At 34.6% G+C, this 17,248-nt stretch overlaps 1 protein-coding gene and 1 pseudogene across 1 annotated transcript; both read right to left on the bottom strand.

Moving 5' to 3' along the window:
• Positions 1 to 1,299: 1,299 nt before the first annotated feature.
• On the bottom strand, positions 1,300 to 9,557 carry LOC140853199 (guanine nucleotide-binding protein subunit beta-like; annotated as a pseudogene).
• Positions 9,558 to 12,658: 3,101 nt separating this feature from the next.
• Positions 12,659 to 13,039, bottom strand: LOC140853198 (protein PHLOEM PROTEIN 2-LIKE A10-like). The gene has a single exon (XM_073247277.1). It carries the CDS (start codon positions 13,037 to 13,039, stop codon positions 12,659 to 12,661), a length of 381 nt encoding a protein of 126 aa, XP_073103378.1.
• Between the last annotated feature and the right edge of the window lie 4,209 nt (positions 13,040 to 17,248).

Here is a 17,248-nt window from a genome sequence, read left to right as displayed (position 1 = left end):
AAACATTAGATTTGTGTTTCTAGGACTTAAACCATCTAACAAAGACACTACAAATCATGCATGGAAGACAAGCGTGATGATAAACAAGATAAACGGAACTCTCTGGTAAGTAAGATAATATAATATCGATGATTAAAAAAAATATTTGGAGTTCCGCAAAACAGTTGATGAACTTGAAAAATTGTCTAACTCTAATCAAATATGTTCTGATTTTATATGCTTAAGCTTATGCCCATTAACTACCTACATATGTCCAGAAGCATAATTACCCGATGGATTAGCTGGTAGAAGCTGTGCTGACCATTTGTTCCAAGTTCTCCAAAATCTATTTCACCAGTCTCAAAGGAAGGGGAATACCATCAATGGATACACCTTTTCCATTACTCTCCATGCTAACCTTTAGCATTTAATTGTTTCACTTCATGAATTATAATCAAACAGGAGAAAAAGATCTTGATCTTCATGTTAAACGGAAAACAAAATTTAAATACCTATTGTATATGTGGAGCAAATTTCTTGAGTGCCTGAGAATATGACAATATGGCCTGAATGGAGATGAGAGGAGTCCTTTATTAAAGGCTGCTCTTTTTTTTCAAATTAAACATAAAGATAGTGTTCGACAGTTCAAATAACAACAGAAAATGTAACATATCACATACTCTGGCTGGATATCCCAAGAAAGAAATATTCCATACACCCAACAAACCTAGGAGTACCTGGTGAAGTACAAAGAATGAATCTGTTAGTAAGAACATGCTATTTAAAGATGGCGTGGACCTTAACTGATAAGAAAACTTACATTCTTTTCAAATGAAATTGAATGGAAATGGTTGTCGATGCCAGAAGCTCCATTCAGAAATCTCAAATATGACATAGAGAAAAAACCATGACTTCGTTAAGGGATCAAAATGTAAAAACCAAAATATTGTGAGGTTATTTCTCTTAACAGGTAAGCTCTGTTTGAATCCATGACCTCAAGACTCAAAGACATCAACTAAAATGTGCTTTTAGCTCCAAGGCTTGCAAGATGGGGAAGAGATCAGCAAGAGAGAGAGAGAGAGGATACAGGGTACCCATCCTTCTAAACTTAGGGTAGAGATACAAGCCATGGGTTTATACATTGTATGGATGAAAGATATTCTGAACTAGCCTTTTTGGCTCGAACTTAGAAAGAGAAAGGGAGGGGGGTTCCTTTACCTCCGTAATTTTAAAGATCTATGGAAGGAAACTTCATGCGTAACTTATAATACAAGTAGATTCAAAGTTGATCTCCGTCTGCTTGGTGAGAAGAAAATATTCTCAATATTGATTCCCATTCTGGAATCATCAGAGGAAGAATCATAATCATTTAGACATAAACCGGGAAGATCCACAAAATACCTCAAATTTCAGAACACACAAAGATGAACCAGATTGATCACGAGAAGTAGACAAATCAGTAGATCCTTTATTTGGTTCTAGAACACAGCATCTGATTGAAAGAGGCATGTGCTAAACGTTACATCCATGATAAGCAAAACCAAGTCTAGGATTTAGGAAGCTAGTTCAATGTATAAGGTTTGATGATTTATGTGACAAAAAATTGGTTCATTGTTTGTTTTCTGAATATCTGAGTTCCTTTAATATTGTAGATGTCCTTAGCTGACCTTGTAATATTTTTGTTCGCCACTTGACATCACACCCACAAATGTGTGACAAACCTCAATGCTTCTCTATCTCTGTTTGGAGGCAGGTTTTGCTCTATGATAGTTATCGCAAAAATGCACAGAACAGAACAACATCATTTGTCCTGTGCTTTAGTTGTTACTATTGAACTTTATTTATTTTCCTCATGCATCCATGCAATCTACATTTCTATTCGTTTCTTCCAACTTTTTTTCTTTGGCATTGGAAGTTCCCCTACTATGATCTTCTCAAGGCACTATGTCAGGAATATTTTTTGGCTTGCACAAGAAGAAACAATATTCACACATTTAAATCGGCTGCATGGTTATCTCATCATTTTTCAATCTATGGTGATCCAGGACAGGAAAAACATTGATAATCCATGTAGATAATTTGGCAAAGAATCTTATAGACCTTCTGGCATTTGAACTTGTATCCCTTAAAGATGATTAGTTTTGTTAGCAAAGCTATTTTTTCAAGCAAAGATGGTTGGTCTAGAAAACAAAAAACTAGAAGATTCAAGAAATGAAATTCCGGGCCAAGAATTTTCAAGAATGCAAAAACAACATTTGATACAAAAGATATTTACTATGGATTTATGGTCATTCCTATTCGCAAAATGCTCTTATGTATCAACAGTTATTTTTACTTTCTATGACTTACAAATGATTCCAAATAGATTTTGTTCTTCATTATTTGCAGTGACCTTGTTCTGAAAATAAAATATGTGCATCAAGGTTTGCCATCCCTCGATACGGGCTCCATATCGGTGCCAATCCGTTACTATGTTGGTAAAGAGCTGGTTCGACATATCGAGTGTCTGTACACCCCAATATCATGTGCCGTACCATATAACATGCCCTATACCGCCTGGTTCGGTATGGTACGACAAATTTTGATGCACATCGTGTGAAACAAGCACGAGCTTAAACACAACTTATCGAAAGTGATAGCTATATATTGTATTTGACCTACTAATCCAAATAATTAAATCAAGAAACATAAATAAGCATGAACACCATACTTCTGGACAATTGGAAAATCATATTGGAGAGATAAAGCAGCACACCAGCAGCACTACAAATGCATTCATATGGTCATTATCAATAAAAAGACATGGAAGAAAGGCGAAAGCAGCATTGTTTTGCACTATAAGCATGGGGTTTAGATCATCAGCTCAAGGTGGAAGTTCCTCACCTCATCTTCAAGGGCAGATTGAAAAGTTTTTTTAAGCCTGAAAGGGAGCTGTTTAGAACCATGGGTGCATGCACGTCATGCTTGCTTTCACTTTGGCTTCTTGTCTTTGGTATATATTAGGAGGTATCATTATAAGCGTGTGAAGACACCGTTGGAAAACTAGGCGATTTCATGCATGTATTTCAAAAATTTTTGAAATAAATCATAGCGGAAAGTCGACTAGATTAATCATATTAATCTAACATACATATGATTAGATCAATAAATCAACTTACTCTAGGATCTATGACATGATATGTTGCATATAAAATCGAAAAAAATTAGAAGATAAAATCTGCATGCATAGATGTGAGTAATAGATCAAATCTACTTCTAATCTGAGTTTAGAACTCGATATCTGAAAGCAGTCGATGATCGCCGCTACTGAGAGATGTGGTAAAGAGGATCCTCGCTGATTGCTCGCAGCCGTACATGTGTTCGGCCTCTACGGATAATCCACTCGAAGTTCCGATCTGATCGGTCTCCTAGGGAGTGCTAGCTCGCGCGAAGACCATCTTGTTGGCTGATCTGGATTTCTTTTTCAAATCTCTTAAACCTTTTCAGATGTTGAAGGACGTCTCGAGAAGATGAGGATGTGGAAAACGTATGGAGGGGAGACGCTCTTCTCTCTCCTTTTTCTCTCTTCCCAAACCCTTAGGGACACACCCCAAGATTTCTATGTTTCATTACCCCAAGAGGAGAGGGCTCTCCTCTTTCTTTTTCACGCCATGATATCACGCCCCAACCTCCTCACCGTGGAGAGCTATTTCTGATGTCTCTTACATGCACAAAAAGCAATTTTTGGATAAAAAGGTACCTTTAGGCTTTTGTCCCAGTTTACTGTGCATAAGGCACTCCCATCAGATGACAAACCAAGGCAGCTCATACAGCCCTCATGAGGATTTTGTAGAGTACCCAAATTTAGGACTACCTAAGAAAAAAGAAAAATATAGATGATCCAACACCCATTTTCCATAAAATTTAGCAAAATGATAAAATAAAATAACCAAAGCAAGAAGAAGGGAGGATGAACAAACCAAAGCCATGGTCTCACTAACTACAAAGATTGGATTATGACTGAAGTTCGATCCAAAACTCCAAAATTAGAATGTGTACTTTCACCGAAACTCAATTCCAAGTTAGGTGAGTTTTGGAATTCTGGCTAAATTAATTTTTGCAACCAAAGTCATTGTCTATACGGGTTGCTTATGACTACAACTTTATTTATTTATTTATTTATTTCAATATGAATTCTGAAACAATATATTCAAGGATCCTAATCAATAAAATGTACTTTAAACTGATTTTTCTTGATTTTCTTTTAATTTTTTTATTTTTCCTAACACGAATTGTTGTTTGGATTTCTTTATAATTTTCAGCCAAAACTATCCATGCTAGAGCCTAAAGCAGCAAAATTAAACCAAAGTTTTGAACCTTGGACTGGACATCAACTTAATGTATGAACAATCTGATGAGGAAAGAAATTAATTTGTCAAGCAATACTCTTTTCTTGTGCCAAGGTAACATCAAAATTGATTTGGAAGTAAAATTTTTCTTGCGTATGTAGTAGGCGATATTACTTAAGTCCCTATAAGCTACTTTTGCATGTTTCTTTTAATTCATTTCTTTAGGCTACACAAACTAAATCTCCATATAGATCACACCATTTATCATGAGATGAGAGGGAAAAAGAAGGAAGCCCATTTTTGATTCATTAGCAAATTAAAGCCACAGACCGCTATTGACTGTCATAATGGCCACCAAAGACCAGGATGAAGCTTAAATGACTAGAAATTTCCAAAATTAAAATACTAACTTTATACTACAGCAATTCATGAAATTAGGTAATCAACAACATTAATTACATAATAGAACAGCAGTAACAGAAGATGTATTATAAATCTGAGACAGTATAAAGTGCCAACGATAGATTTTTTTTGACACCAGAATATATGTTTACAATGGAGGAGTAGCGGGATCAAGCAGCATAATTCATGCTTCAATAAAATTATTATATCTATTTCACTTCGGACAATCAATGATTTAAAAATGGCACTTACAATAATTGGTAATGTTGTATGTGGCTCATTGTACATGCAAATAAGAAGAAATAAAGAGAACTTAAATTTTTGAACAGTAAAATTTTAGTGAAAATCAAAAGAACGGGCATTTCTCATGACGGAAATAAGGAAAAGGTCATCAGAAGCCTTAACTGAAAGTTTTAAGAGAACTTCACATGATTATAAAACATAGAGAAGCACCAAAGCACCTCCAAATTCTCTTAAAACCAAGGGCCTTCTTATAGAAAATATAGTGACTTGTATCATCCCCTTCCCTGAATATCTCATCGAACAACCCAAACTGGTAAATCAATTATTCTCAATCGAGCAAGCCCATTAACAGTGATGACTAAATGCATCTCCATCCACCACAAAAAAATAATGATCCTCTGTTTCTTCAAAATTTTATGCTTTCTGTGAACAGCTGTCTGATAAGCACACCAATTACATTTTCAAGGTTAACTACCTTTTCTTCCTACCCCACTTCTAAGATTGCAATCCTTGTCATACAATAATTTCAACTGACGAAGTTCTAGATCTTGAACGATCATAGACTTCTTAGATAATTAAATAAAATCATCTCTGGATGTAAAAACATAATGATCTAAGCTTCAAGATGGCAACCATATCTCATGAACAAAATGTAGCCTTTAAATTCAAAATAAAATGATCCTGATAACTAGTATTTTTTACCTGGAAAAAGCTAAAATGCATACAATCTAATGTCTATTTGACATGAGGGTTATAGGACACGTTTGGTCTTGGAGAAAGAAATGAATCAAGTCCAAGTACATTATAGAACTTATTTCTACAAGCAACATGCATGCACTATCAATAATTTTTACAGTGGGATTTGTATGATTGATCTAAAAGCTAGAATTTTCTCCCTGACATCATCCAAAGCCCAAGAATATTATTTTGTGCCAAAGATCACGTGTGGGCATCAATACAGAAATACCATAAGAAGGAGATTGGAGCTTGAGGAAATTTCATGGTAAACTAGTCTCTGTAAACTATTTCATTAATATCTCTAGCATGTCTCACTCATATAATGAAATAATAAATACAATAATAAATATAAGTTCTAGGAACAATTTCAGCATATGCTATACCTATTTTACTCTGAAAAAAAAAATAAGAGATAATATATAACTGTGGATTTTAAACTTTGCCAGGATTATTTCCTAAAACAAATTGTTGACTTCATATAATATTTTCATTTTCCATTATATTTTTCACTGAAGATTGTTTAGAGTTGCATATGAATTTGTTTTTTCAAATAAAAAAGAAATGCAAACCTCAGCTACCAGTGTGTCCCACACATAACAATCCCCATTGAAGTATCCAGCAAAAAGGAGTCTACTCGATATTAAGAAGGCAATGGATGTGACAATGGGGACATCACTATCATTACAGTCATGCTGCTGACCATAAACCTGAAGTTGATGCCCTGTCCCCAAGTCAAATAATCAGCACATGCCATCATCAGAGCCAGTCCCAAATCTTTGTCCATCAGGGAAAATTTTGATAGCATTAACAACCCCCTCATGACCATGATAAGTTTGAACTGCTGGACTAGCTTTTCAAGTATCCCACAGTCTAGCAATAGCATCGCACGAACCAGAGAAACATATTTGAATTTGAAGAGTTGACTGAGACACTGGAGACAAAAAACACAAGTTGTTTTCAATAATATGATTATCTTAAAGTAAAGAATCAAAGCCGGGTTTCTTTTATTCAAAATGAAACAAATATGGAAAGATCATATGTAAGTCTCTGTTTGCAGGAACATCGTGCTCGCAAAAGCATCATAGTTCGTGCATTTACGAGCGAATCCATATTACATGCAACTCCAGAGCAAGCGAAGGAGCAAGCACTACCTGAATATTTGAATGGAATGTTCGACCAGTTCCTTGAGAATGCTCAACAGTGTTTTAACATTTGAGAATGAAAGGGTGGTGCGTTCTAGTTCGTTCACCGTCTTATTTTCATTGGGTTTTAGAAAATAGCTCCATTAATGATCATTGTATACAGCACTAAGGAGCCCATGCACCAATCCTTACCGCCCACCATTAGAAAGCAGATGGTCCAAGAGGTAAGAACCAAAAAAAAACCTTAATCATCCACTTTTGTATAAGATCCAGATCTTCTCCAATCTCAAATTGAATCGGAGAGGGCATGTCTTCCATTCATGACCATTTGTGATTGGCGCGAGAGCCATGGTTGGAAAAGATTCACTGCAGGTATATACACAGCACCTTATCCAATGCAGCAATCATGCTTATCATAGATGGCTGTGATTGGAAGCTTTGTGCAAGCCTTGACAGGAGAAGATCTTCACCATTTAATATAAGATTATATAAAGAGAAGTAGGAGATGAATGATTGATCTTCTTTTACGATGCTAACCTTTGGATTGTGCTTTTCACAAATTATCATATTATGAATGATATGATAATTCATATTATGAATGATAATTCCAATAGCAGATGAGCACCAGGCCTTTGGGTCTTTAATGATCATCATACTAATGGATCCATTATCATCCAACTTAATGAGAGGCTATGATTTAGTTATCACCATAACTATCTCATTTTTTAAAGACCTAATAATTTAAAAGATTTAATTTATGAACTAAGAGAAGAGAAGAGATCAATCAGTAAACTACAGTCCTCCCACTGATTTCATCAAGTCATTAAATTGGATTAGGATTATGCTGGTTGAAATGGCACTTAGATCAATCACACTAATCAATCTTAATGGCATGGGTCAACTCAAATCACTTAGCGGTCTAATCAAGACATAATCCATCAAATTAGTCAGGTAAGTGAGATCGATGGGAGGGTATGCTAAGCTTGTCTAAGACACCATCAAAATAGCCAGATAAGCCGCTCCCAATTAAAAACCACCGATCGAAATACCAAACTTACCTTAGACACCAAGTGGTCAATTAGTTTCGATTTGACCAGCCTAATGATTCGGGTTCAACTACTGAGCCACAATCAAGATTCATTTGGTCTAATCAAAAACATAGATCTAACCATCTATAACTACTGTATTGATTCTAGAGAAATTCTGATTTAATCTAATTCAATATTTGATTAAATTTAATCAATTTCTCTACTTGTCCATTAACTCTTTCATTCTAATATTAGGTCTAATCCAATTAAGATGACCAGATCAAGCTAACCCATAAATCCATCAATCTATATTTTATGCGAATGACATTAGATCTTTAATTCACAATTCTAGATCTAATTAGTTCAACTTAATTCTCAAGTAAGTGTAGGTTCAACATGGGTTTAGGTTTAGGTTTTAAACAATTTCAGTTTTTCATTTTGCAAATAATTTACAATAAATTTTATGCAAAGCCTTTCTGTTCTGAAACTGAGTCAGCTCAATCAACACTGAGCCAGCTACGCAAGGGGACTAGGTCAACTCAATTCAAAACTGGATCGACTCAGTAATTTTGCGAGGACGTTTCAAAGAGTTTCAGATCTAAAAAATCTTACATAATCCTAAAATAAAATTAGTCATAAACATCCTTTTAGATCATATCTAAACTTTTTACGATTACAAATTTTATTTTCTCATGATTAAAATAATTTTAATCATATAGATTAGATGTTTTACTTTTCATACAACTTTCACGTATAATAAATCTAGGATTTCAAGATTTAGAGTTTTGTAGAAAAGTAAGTTTTTTTTTGTATTCTTCATGGGATTTAATCACATGGCATCCTTATATACCACAAGAGCACTCCATTGAATGGAAAGAGAGGGCCTTTAAACCCTTCTTGCTCCTATGATCGAACAGCCTGATAATCAATTCAATCCAAAGACTTGCTAATCGGATCATCTAATCTAATCACATATCAGATATGCTTAAATTTAGATCCAATATAAATTATATCAGGTTTGATCATAACTTTAGATCACATCTAAATCAGATCATAAACATCACATGCAACATATAAAATCAGATTTTATCAAAGATCAGCATAAACTAAGACAATCTGTTCACTGTAAGGGATAAATCTTATATCAGGACAACCTTATTTCAGTTTGTGCGATCTATCATTAATTAAATTCAGATCTAAAATATCACATATTAGATCTAAACAAAATTAAATTTTAAATTTAATATGCATATATAGCATGTCATAATGGACCTAGGCTCTGATACCACTATTGAAAAAACGAAGGCGATTTCATGTATGTATTTCAAAATATTTTGAAATAATTCGCAACGGAAAGTCAACTAGATTAATCATATTAATCTAACATACATATGATCAGATCAATAAATTAATCTACTCTATGATCTATAACATGATATGTTGTATATAAAATCTGAAAAAATTAGAAGATAAAATATGCATGCATACATGTGAACAGTAGATCAAATTTACTTCTAATTTGAGTTTAGAAGTCGATACCTGCACAGAGATCGATGATCGCCGCGATTGAGAGATATGATAAAGAGGATCCTCGTCGGTTGCTCGCAGCCCCACATATGTCCGATCTCTACGAATAGTTCACTCAAAGTTTCAATCTGATCGGTCTTCTCAGGAGTGCTAGCTCGCGCGAAGACCATCTTGTTCGTTAATCTGGATTCTTTCTTCAAATTTTTCAAACCTTTCCAAAATTTAAAGAAGAACATCTGGAGGAGATGAGGATGAGGAAGAAATATGGAGAGGAGACGTTCTTCTCTCTTCTTTTTCTTTCTTCCCAAACCCTTAGAGACAAACCCTTGGATTTTTATGTTTCGTTCACCCCAAGTCCTATTTCTTTTTTCCTCCATGATATCACGCCGTAACCTCCTCACCATGGAGAGCTATTTCTGATGTCTCTTACCCGTACAAAAAGGAAGAAGTCCCTTTTATTTGGTGCCCACAAGAGGTTGGGTTAGAAGAGTCCAAGAGATGTTGGACTCTACATAAGTTGTCGCCCCCTCTCACAATCCCATCCCAAAGAATATTGCGATGCCCAAAACTATCTTTCTTTCTTATGGTAATTCAGATCTCATCTGATTCTCCACACCAAAAATATTCCTCCTTTAATCGCACAAAAGCAAGGGAATTAAGAGAAGTGGGTGGCAAGGTTTATGGATAAGGTCAAACCTTAGCCATATATGGTAGCCCATTCAAATCAAATTTGAATCAACCTTTAAAGACCAGATTTTATCTATCTTTGGATGTGAGAAAAGGAGGGCAGAAAACCTTTTTACATGGAGAAAACTTCACGTAAAATGCTTTTTGGCATGATTAGAAGTGGCATCCAATATTTGGGTGGCGCATGGGAAGAGTCCATCATTACATGGACTCTAGGATTCCTTATTTGATTCAAACCAAATCATATTTGGTTTAGCCCAAATAAATAGATGAAATCCAATCTAATTAGGTTCATGAATCCTTTATCAAATCCTAATCCAATTAGAAATTGATTGAACAAAAATTCTGATCGAATCAGAGATAATTCTCCCTTAGCAATTAGGTCATCTAATAACCTAATCGGATCAAATCTAATTGAATCAAATTCAATTAGATTTTATCTAATCCTCTTTGCTCAATCAAATTGAGCTAATCAACAATCTAATTGCTAATTAATCCTCCATTAATTCACTAACACTTAGCAAATAAATTCGTTGCAACTTTCGTATAAGATTAACCATCAATTGAATTGACGATTAAACCCTTGAACGATTCTCAATCATTGATCAGCCACATGATCAGTCAGAAACTTATTTTAAGTGTGATCCCGTAGGTTCAAACCTAAGCTAATAGCATAAGAATAAATTTTTGAACTAATCGATATAACCATCTAGCAATGAGATCCGATGTCTAGATAGATCGAATGATGGTGAAGCAATATTCAAGAATCTACTGGCATATGATTACCATATAATTCATCCTTTTGATCCTAATGCTCAAAAATGACTTAAGGTTTAATTGTCAACTCTGGATTAGCCATTTACATTGTATTTCAATCTTTTAGATCCATGACATAAATTACTCGGGCCTAGATTTTGCTAAATTGAAATACATTGATACATTAACTCCTACTTATTCGAAGGAGTCAATCCCATCTTAACTCATGCATCGATTTGATAAGTACTTGACTGCATCCAAAAATCTTCCGTCATGCAATTAGAAATTCAGGTAGTCCGGCATCAAAGTACAGTGAGTTGCTTGCAAATCACTATGGTGATCTCAGATCGGAGGGACACTTATACCCATACCTTTCGTGAGCTACTCTTGACAGCAAAGTGTTTCGCAGTTGGTCATGTTCCGCGACGATGTACTTCTACATCTCACCTGCATGCCATACCAGTGTCTCCACACCATTTGGTTACGAGGACAACTAACGCATATGGTATACAATGATCTACACTTGATATCGCTATCATCCTAATAATAGCATATCGTTTGGTCACGAACCAGTTTAAGGACTGCATGATAAATCCTTTTTTATCGATCAAAGTAATCCTAAGAACTTCATCACAATATAGGAGTTCGTTCGAAGATGTAACTTTATGACGAAAAAGATTAAATAATTTTTATTATCAATTAATTTATATATATTTATAATTAGCACAATCGTCAAATGATTGATTTTAGGACACAATTCCCAACAGACACGAGAAAGATTTGAAAGATATGGACCAAATGGAAGACATGCCTATTTATCCTTCCATGAGGAGACCGGTATTGAAAGTTGAAATCCCTCTGGTGGTGCAACAGAGGTCACTTGACTAAGAGATTTTCTAACAACTACCCCATGACTTGACTTTAGAAAGATAACATACATCAAGAAGCACCCAAGAATTTCCCTGCCGCCTAGAGTTATAGATAAATTTTTCCATAACATCTCTTATCCATTATATCTCTTCACAATGCATTCATGATTGCATCCATAGTTTCTTTTTGTTACGCTTTAAGCTGAGAAACACTGCTTGCACTTTGCTACATTCTTCTTTGCTTGGTGCTCTAGGAGGATGGAAGAAAATTGTCTTGCATTTTATTGTCATGAGATCATTGTTCTATCCATTGGCACTTTTTGACAATGAAAGCACATTAAGTAGGTTGCTTTGCTCTTAGTTAGAGGATAACTAGGAGAGATAAATGGAATGATTTGACTCGCGACCTCACAGATGCCCATATGGTGCACTTAGGGCTTTAGAATTTGTTATCAGTATCCACAGCAGAGCTCATGTTAACTACCATTCATGACTCTGCCCCAGCAGTTGGTACCTCTCTTTTGTTCAAAAGGTATGGTAACAACATTCTCCAGATCTTCTCTATTTTTCCTTTGGCCAAATGATTCTCTAAATTCCACCAACAAATTAAGCAAGAATCATTTGACCAAACAGATTTTTTTAAAAAAAAAAGCTTATTTATTCATGAATCATACACAATTATTTCAAATAGAAAAAAACAATTATAAGCTAAAATACGATGATTGAATGTGTTATTTCTAATGACATTGTTCCTTGTTTTTCTCTCTGGCATGTCTGTTGTCATGGAAGGAATATGTCCCTACATTAACAAAGTATTCAAACGTAAAACAAAGCTTACATTTAAGCCTCTTTGCATCTGTACTCTTTGCATATGTATCAAATTTCGCTTCAATTCAGATCCTATACCAACATTGCATGATCGTCTCTAGATCCTCTACCTACAGCAAAATTCAGTGCAATTAAGTGCTCCTCTCAGTTCTCTCAGCCTTGAACCCTTGGATTATCCCGACGGCGAACGCCTCGGAAACCCGGGAAACGGAGCCTCGGAACTCCTCCGATCTGACGATCCTGAAGATTTGCCTCAAGGTTGCGGGGATCTCCTCGGAATCGGATCGGATGAACCAGTTCACATCAGTGGAGACAACATTGATGGTATCGGCGTTGGAGGACGCCGCCTCGGCGAGGGAGATCAGGGCTCTGAAGAGCGTGGCAAGCTTCTCGCGGCTCATGGAGACGGACGGGAGATGATAGATCCTGTAGCCAACATAGCCGGAGATTCCGGCGGCAGCGAGGAGGAGGAGCCACCGCCGTCGTCGCCTGCAAAAATCCAGCACTGCCATAGGGATTTAGAGGAATTAACCCGGCTCTCTTATTCGACTATTCCGCTTTCTCCACCCCCCACCGCCCCCCTGCGCGCGCCCCCAGAAAATATTTAAATTAACCCGGCCCTCTTAGTTAAATTAAAATATTTAAATTATTTTAAACATTAAGAAAATATTAATGTTTAAAATGAGAAAATATTATTTTTAAAATAAATTTTTAAATATTTAAAAAAATAATTTTTAAAATAATTTGAAACTACATTGGACTAGATAATTAATAATTAAATATTATTACTTCATCAATAAAAAATATTATTAATGATTAATAAAAATATTATTTAGTAATAAATATTATTATTTAATTAATAATTAATTATTATTATTTGATTAACAATTATAATTATCAATTATTAATCAATTGTTAATTAATTATTAATAATTAATTATATTTCAAGAAGCTGTCAAGCTGCTTGCTTCTCAGTCAAATGGCAAGTATGACAAAAGATTTACATCAATAGTTGAAGTGATTTAAAACTAAAATTTACTAATGCTCTATAAATAAGCAGTAAGAAGATTAAGAAATCCTCTTCTCTTTCACGACGATTACATCTGCACTACTATATGCACAGCGTCATTCATGCATGCCAAAGTTTGCCGTATCGGTACGGATGTGTATTGACCAGACAATACCGTACAAGTACTGAATTAGTGCACGGTATTGAGATAGCGAACCTGGATATACATGGATCTTTTTTCTCTTGTTAATCTATTTGTAGTTTTTACTTATAGGAAAAAACTAGTATTATCTTTCTTTTGAATTTCAGAGTTCAAAATTAGAATACAAACCACTCCCAGGTGCTCCTGCCGCCAATGCATAGGTCACATTGTCGCCAGATGATGAGGTAAGTTTTTTTTTCCCTTTTCTTTTGAGAAAAGAAGAGTTAAGTGCTGTGGTTAACTCATTTGCTCTTATCAGAATTTTGATGAACTCTGCCTTCTAAGTTTCAATCAAAGAAAATATCTATTGGAAAGAGTTTATGCCGCTGCTATTTGTGTGGGTGGTATTTCTTACAGTGCAGATAGTTAAGGTGATATATTACTTGTCTAGATTTAAAAAAATATATATTAAAAAAAAATATTGATAATAGTTAACTTTCACGTCCTCAATATCATGTCCTTTCTTACTATTGTCTTGATGATTGTACACTATATGCTATCTAACTTTTCATATATCATGATTTTCTTTCCTCTGGAATACATATACAAACATATGCCACAACCTGTTCGATAGAACACTGGGTTCTAAATGCTTTATAGGTATAATCTCCTTAATAGTTTTCTTTTCTTCTTCTTATACTCTCAGATACATGAGGATTATTTTGGTCAAAGACCAGATGGAAAAAGCGTTATTTACACTATTATTATGAGAAGGGGTCATTTGAGTATATGCAAACAGATATATGTTGAATGTGGATCCCTATATTGTTACATTCTATGTAGGATAAGGAATAGGTGTAATTGGACCGGCTTTTGGCATATCTATCATTATTTGGGTATCACATTCACTTCTTTAGGCATCTATTGAATGACGAAATATATTTAATTGTACATCTTAAAAAGTATAAAATTATCCCTTGGATAATTCAAATCAAAATAATTTAATGTCTGACATAGCCCTGTATGACATGACCAATCGATAGAAATACTCCAACATTTATCCTACAGGAGTCATTGGAACCTTAAATCACTGGATAACTAAATGTTCATTTAATGCATTAGATCTCATGTCTATTTTCTAATTAACAATAAATAATTAGAATATTAGATAGTTTAATACTAAAATAAATGATGCTCCCACACTTATAACTGGTCTTTGAAAAAAAAGAAAAAAACTAGAGGACACTGCTAAACTGGTGTTTGTATCAATTCAACTTCATGTTTTGAAGTGAGTAATCTATAACATTGTGTATTCAATATACAAATCTGGAACTAAATGATGAATATATACAAAAGTTCAGACAGTCTCGAAAAAGTGTAACATTGAAACGGACTAGAAAAATTCCAAAGACACATAAAAAGAGTAGTCATTATGGAAATACATAGAAGAGAAACAGATTTATCACTATGTGAGCATGTCAGTTTACCACCATTTGAATCAGTGATAATATTTTCATGCTCACCACTCTCAATCTAACATCAACTGATATATTCTTTGATCTCTCATTTCAGCTTTATTTTGATAATCAAACTGTTCGATGGAAGAATAAATATCCCTTGGCCGTCATCTATATGTTGTTTGCTTCTTTGCCACGTCATTTTTTGATCATTTTGTCTCTAATTACTTCACATAAGCTCAGCTTTACCTTCACACTAAACTAGTACCTTTGCAAAGACTTGATTTCTTTAAATTTCATTTTTTTTATACACATATCTTATCTCACAACCAAATTTCTGTGATCTAGCTACCAGAAAGGCATGCTGCTTATTTTAATACACTAATGTGACTCAAACTCCTAATAATAGCCTACGCAAGCCACAGAATTATGGTCTTAATCATTTTGAGTTCCTATTGTATCCATCTCTTATCCATCAGCGTACCAGAATAATTCTCATATCAAATTATTATTATTTTTTTTAACGTAGAAATATTCCAATAACTTGTGTTAAATCTCAAAAGCATACCATCTGATCCAGTTTCTAGATTCATAACAAGTACAATTTGAAACCAGTGCCAACATCCTTTGAATTTAGGTCGACAACACAATGGCTTTAATTGTTATTTATTGTGTTTGGTTGCTAGTTTTCTACTGGTTAAAGGCAAGTTATCAGTTTAACCAGCAAAACAGCCATTACAAAGTGTGGATTAAAGCTCTTTGGTCAAAGTCCCAAAAAGCCATTTACGTTGCTTAACTTTATTTCATGGAGAGGCTAAAATAAATTTGAACGTGCTCTCTCTTTTCACACTTCACTTTTTCAGCTTTTCCCTAATCTACCAAGTCCTGAAATTTCAACAAAATGGTGGATAATTTTAAGCACCAGTTAGCTGGCTAGCAGGTGGTTACAAATGGTTGAATTTGAATCTATCCACTTCCTGGTTAGCCATCCAGTGTCTAAGTGATCTTTTTTATCTTCTTGATATGTGGATAGATCAATTATATCACCACTTGATAGCTTATCTGGCCAACTGACAAAATACAAATGCTTTCCATCAAAATTTAAAAAAATAAAATAAAATAAAAAATAAAAAGACAAAATACGAATCCTATGATGTAACTGATAATGCTTCAATCTTTGGCCTAATGTGGATCTGAAAGGAACCCCGTCAAGTTATCATAGGAAAACAATTATTGAGCTCAGAAAATGGCATATTGGTGGAAGAAACTTGACTGATATTTTGTGTTATGCAGGTGCCAATTGCTCTTTCTGTCACACTTTATAAAGCCATCAACCTCTGCAAAGGAACAAAAACAGTTGCCTCTAGGGGAAAACAAGATATGAAATGGAAAATGCATCAGCTGCTCCTCTACTATTTCTGTGGACTGTTAGCTCGGATAGTTGGAGGACTGCTTGGACTAGGAGGGGGGGTTCATCCTGGGTCCATTGTTTCTTGAAATGGGAGTTCCTCCTCAGGTTTTGCTCTCTTTTCCCCCAGTTAAAGGTGCGGAAATGTTTGAATTCTGCATAACGAGAGAATAGATTTTTAAGTTAAAACATAACTTTTAAAAAAAAAGGTTAAAATATAACAAAACTGGTCAATAGAAGATCTATAGAATTGGAATATGAAAGCCATCTGAAGCTTGTAGACTTCTATGAATGGAAAGCATCCATTAATTTTATGAACAACAAAAAAATTCCATGATAATATATATAATTCATGGCCCTTGGTGGCAAAAGCTGAAAACTAAAGATTTTGGACATCACGGTCAGTCGGTTGTAGTGTATATATTTATGGATAGTTACTAAACAATTGGTCAAGATTGCACAAGTTGCTCTCTGTGTTTGAAATGGAATGCATACATTTCATGCATACTTTTTAAGTCATTTTGATGCTGACAAAATGAACTACTGCTTTGAAAAATTTCAGAGGCTTTTAATGATGGCTCTCTATTTTTTGGTCTAAGCAATTGTATTTTTTCTTTTTTTGGACTCAAAGATTTCTTAGTTCCCACGTATAGTGTTATTAATGTTGTCATATGTGTTGTAGGTTGCAAGTGCAACATCAACATT

This window comes from Elaeis guineensis, chromosome 13, assembly GCF_000442705.2.
Source record: "Elaeis guineensis isolate ETL-2024a chromosome 13, EG11, whole genome shotgun sequence".
NCBI lineage: Eukaryota > Viridiplantae > Streptophyta > Magnoliopsida > Arecales > Arecaceae > Elaeis > Elaeis guineensis.
This window is presented reverse-complemented; position numbering and strand designations above follow the sequence as displayed.

Excerpts from the sequence above, each read along its gene's own strand:
- LOC140853198 (XM_073247277.1), bottom strand. The coding sequence starts at position 13,039 with ATGGCAGTGCTGGATTTTTGCAGGCGACGACGGCGGTGGCTCCTCCTC.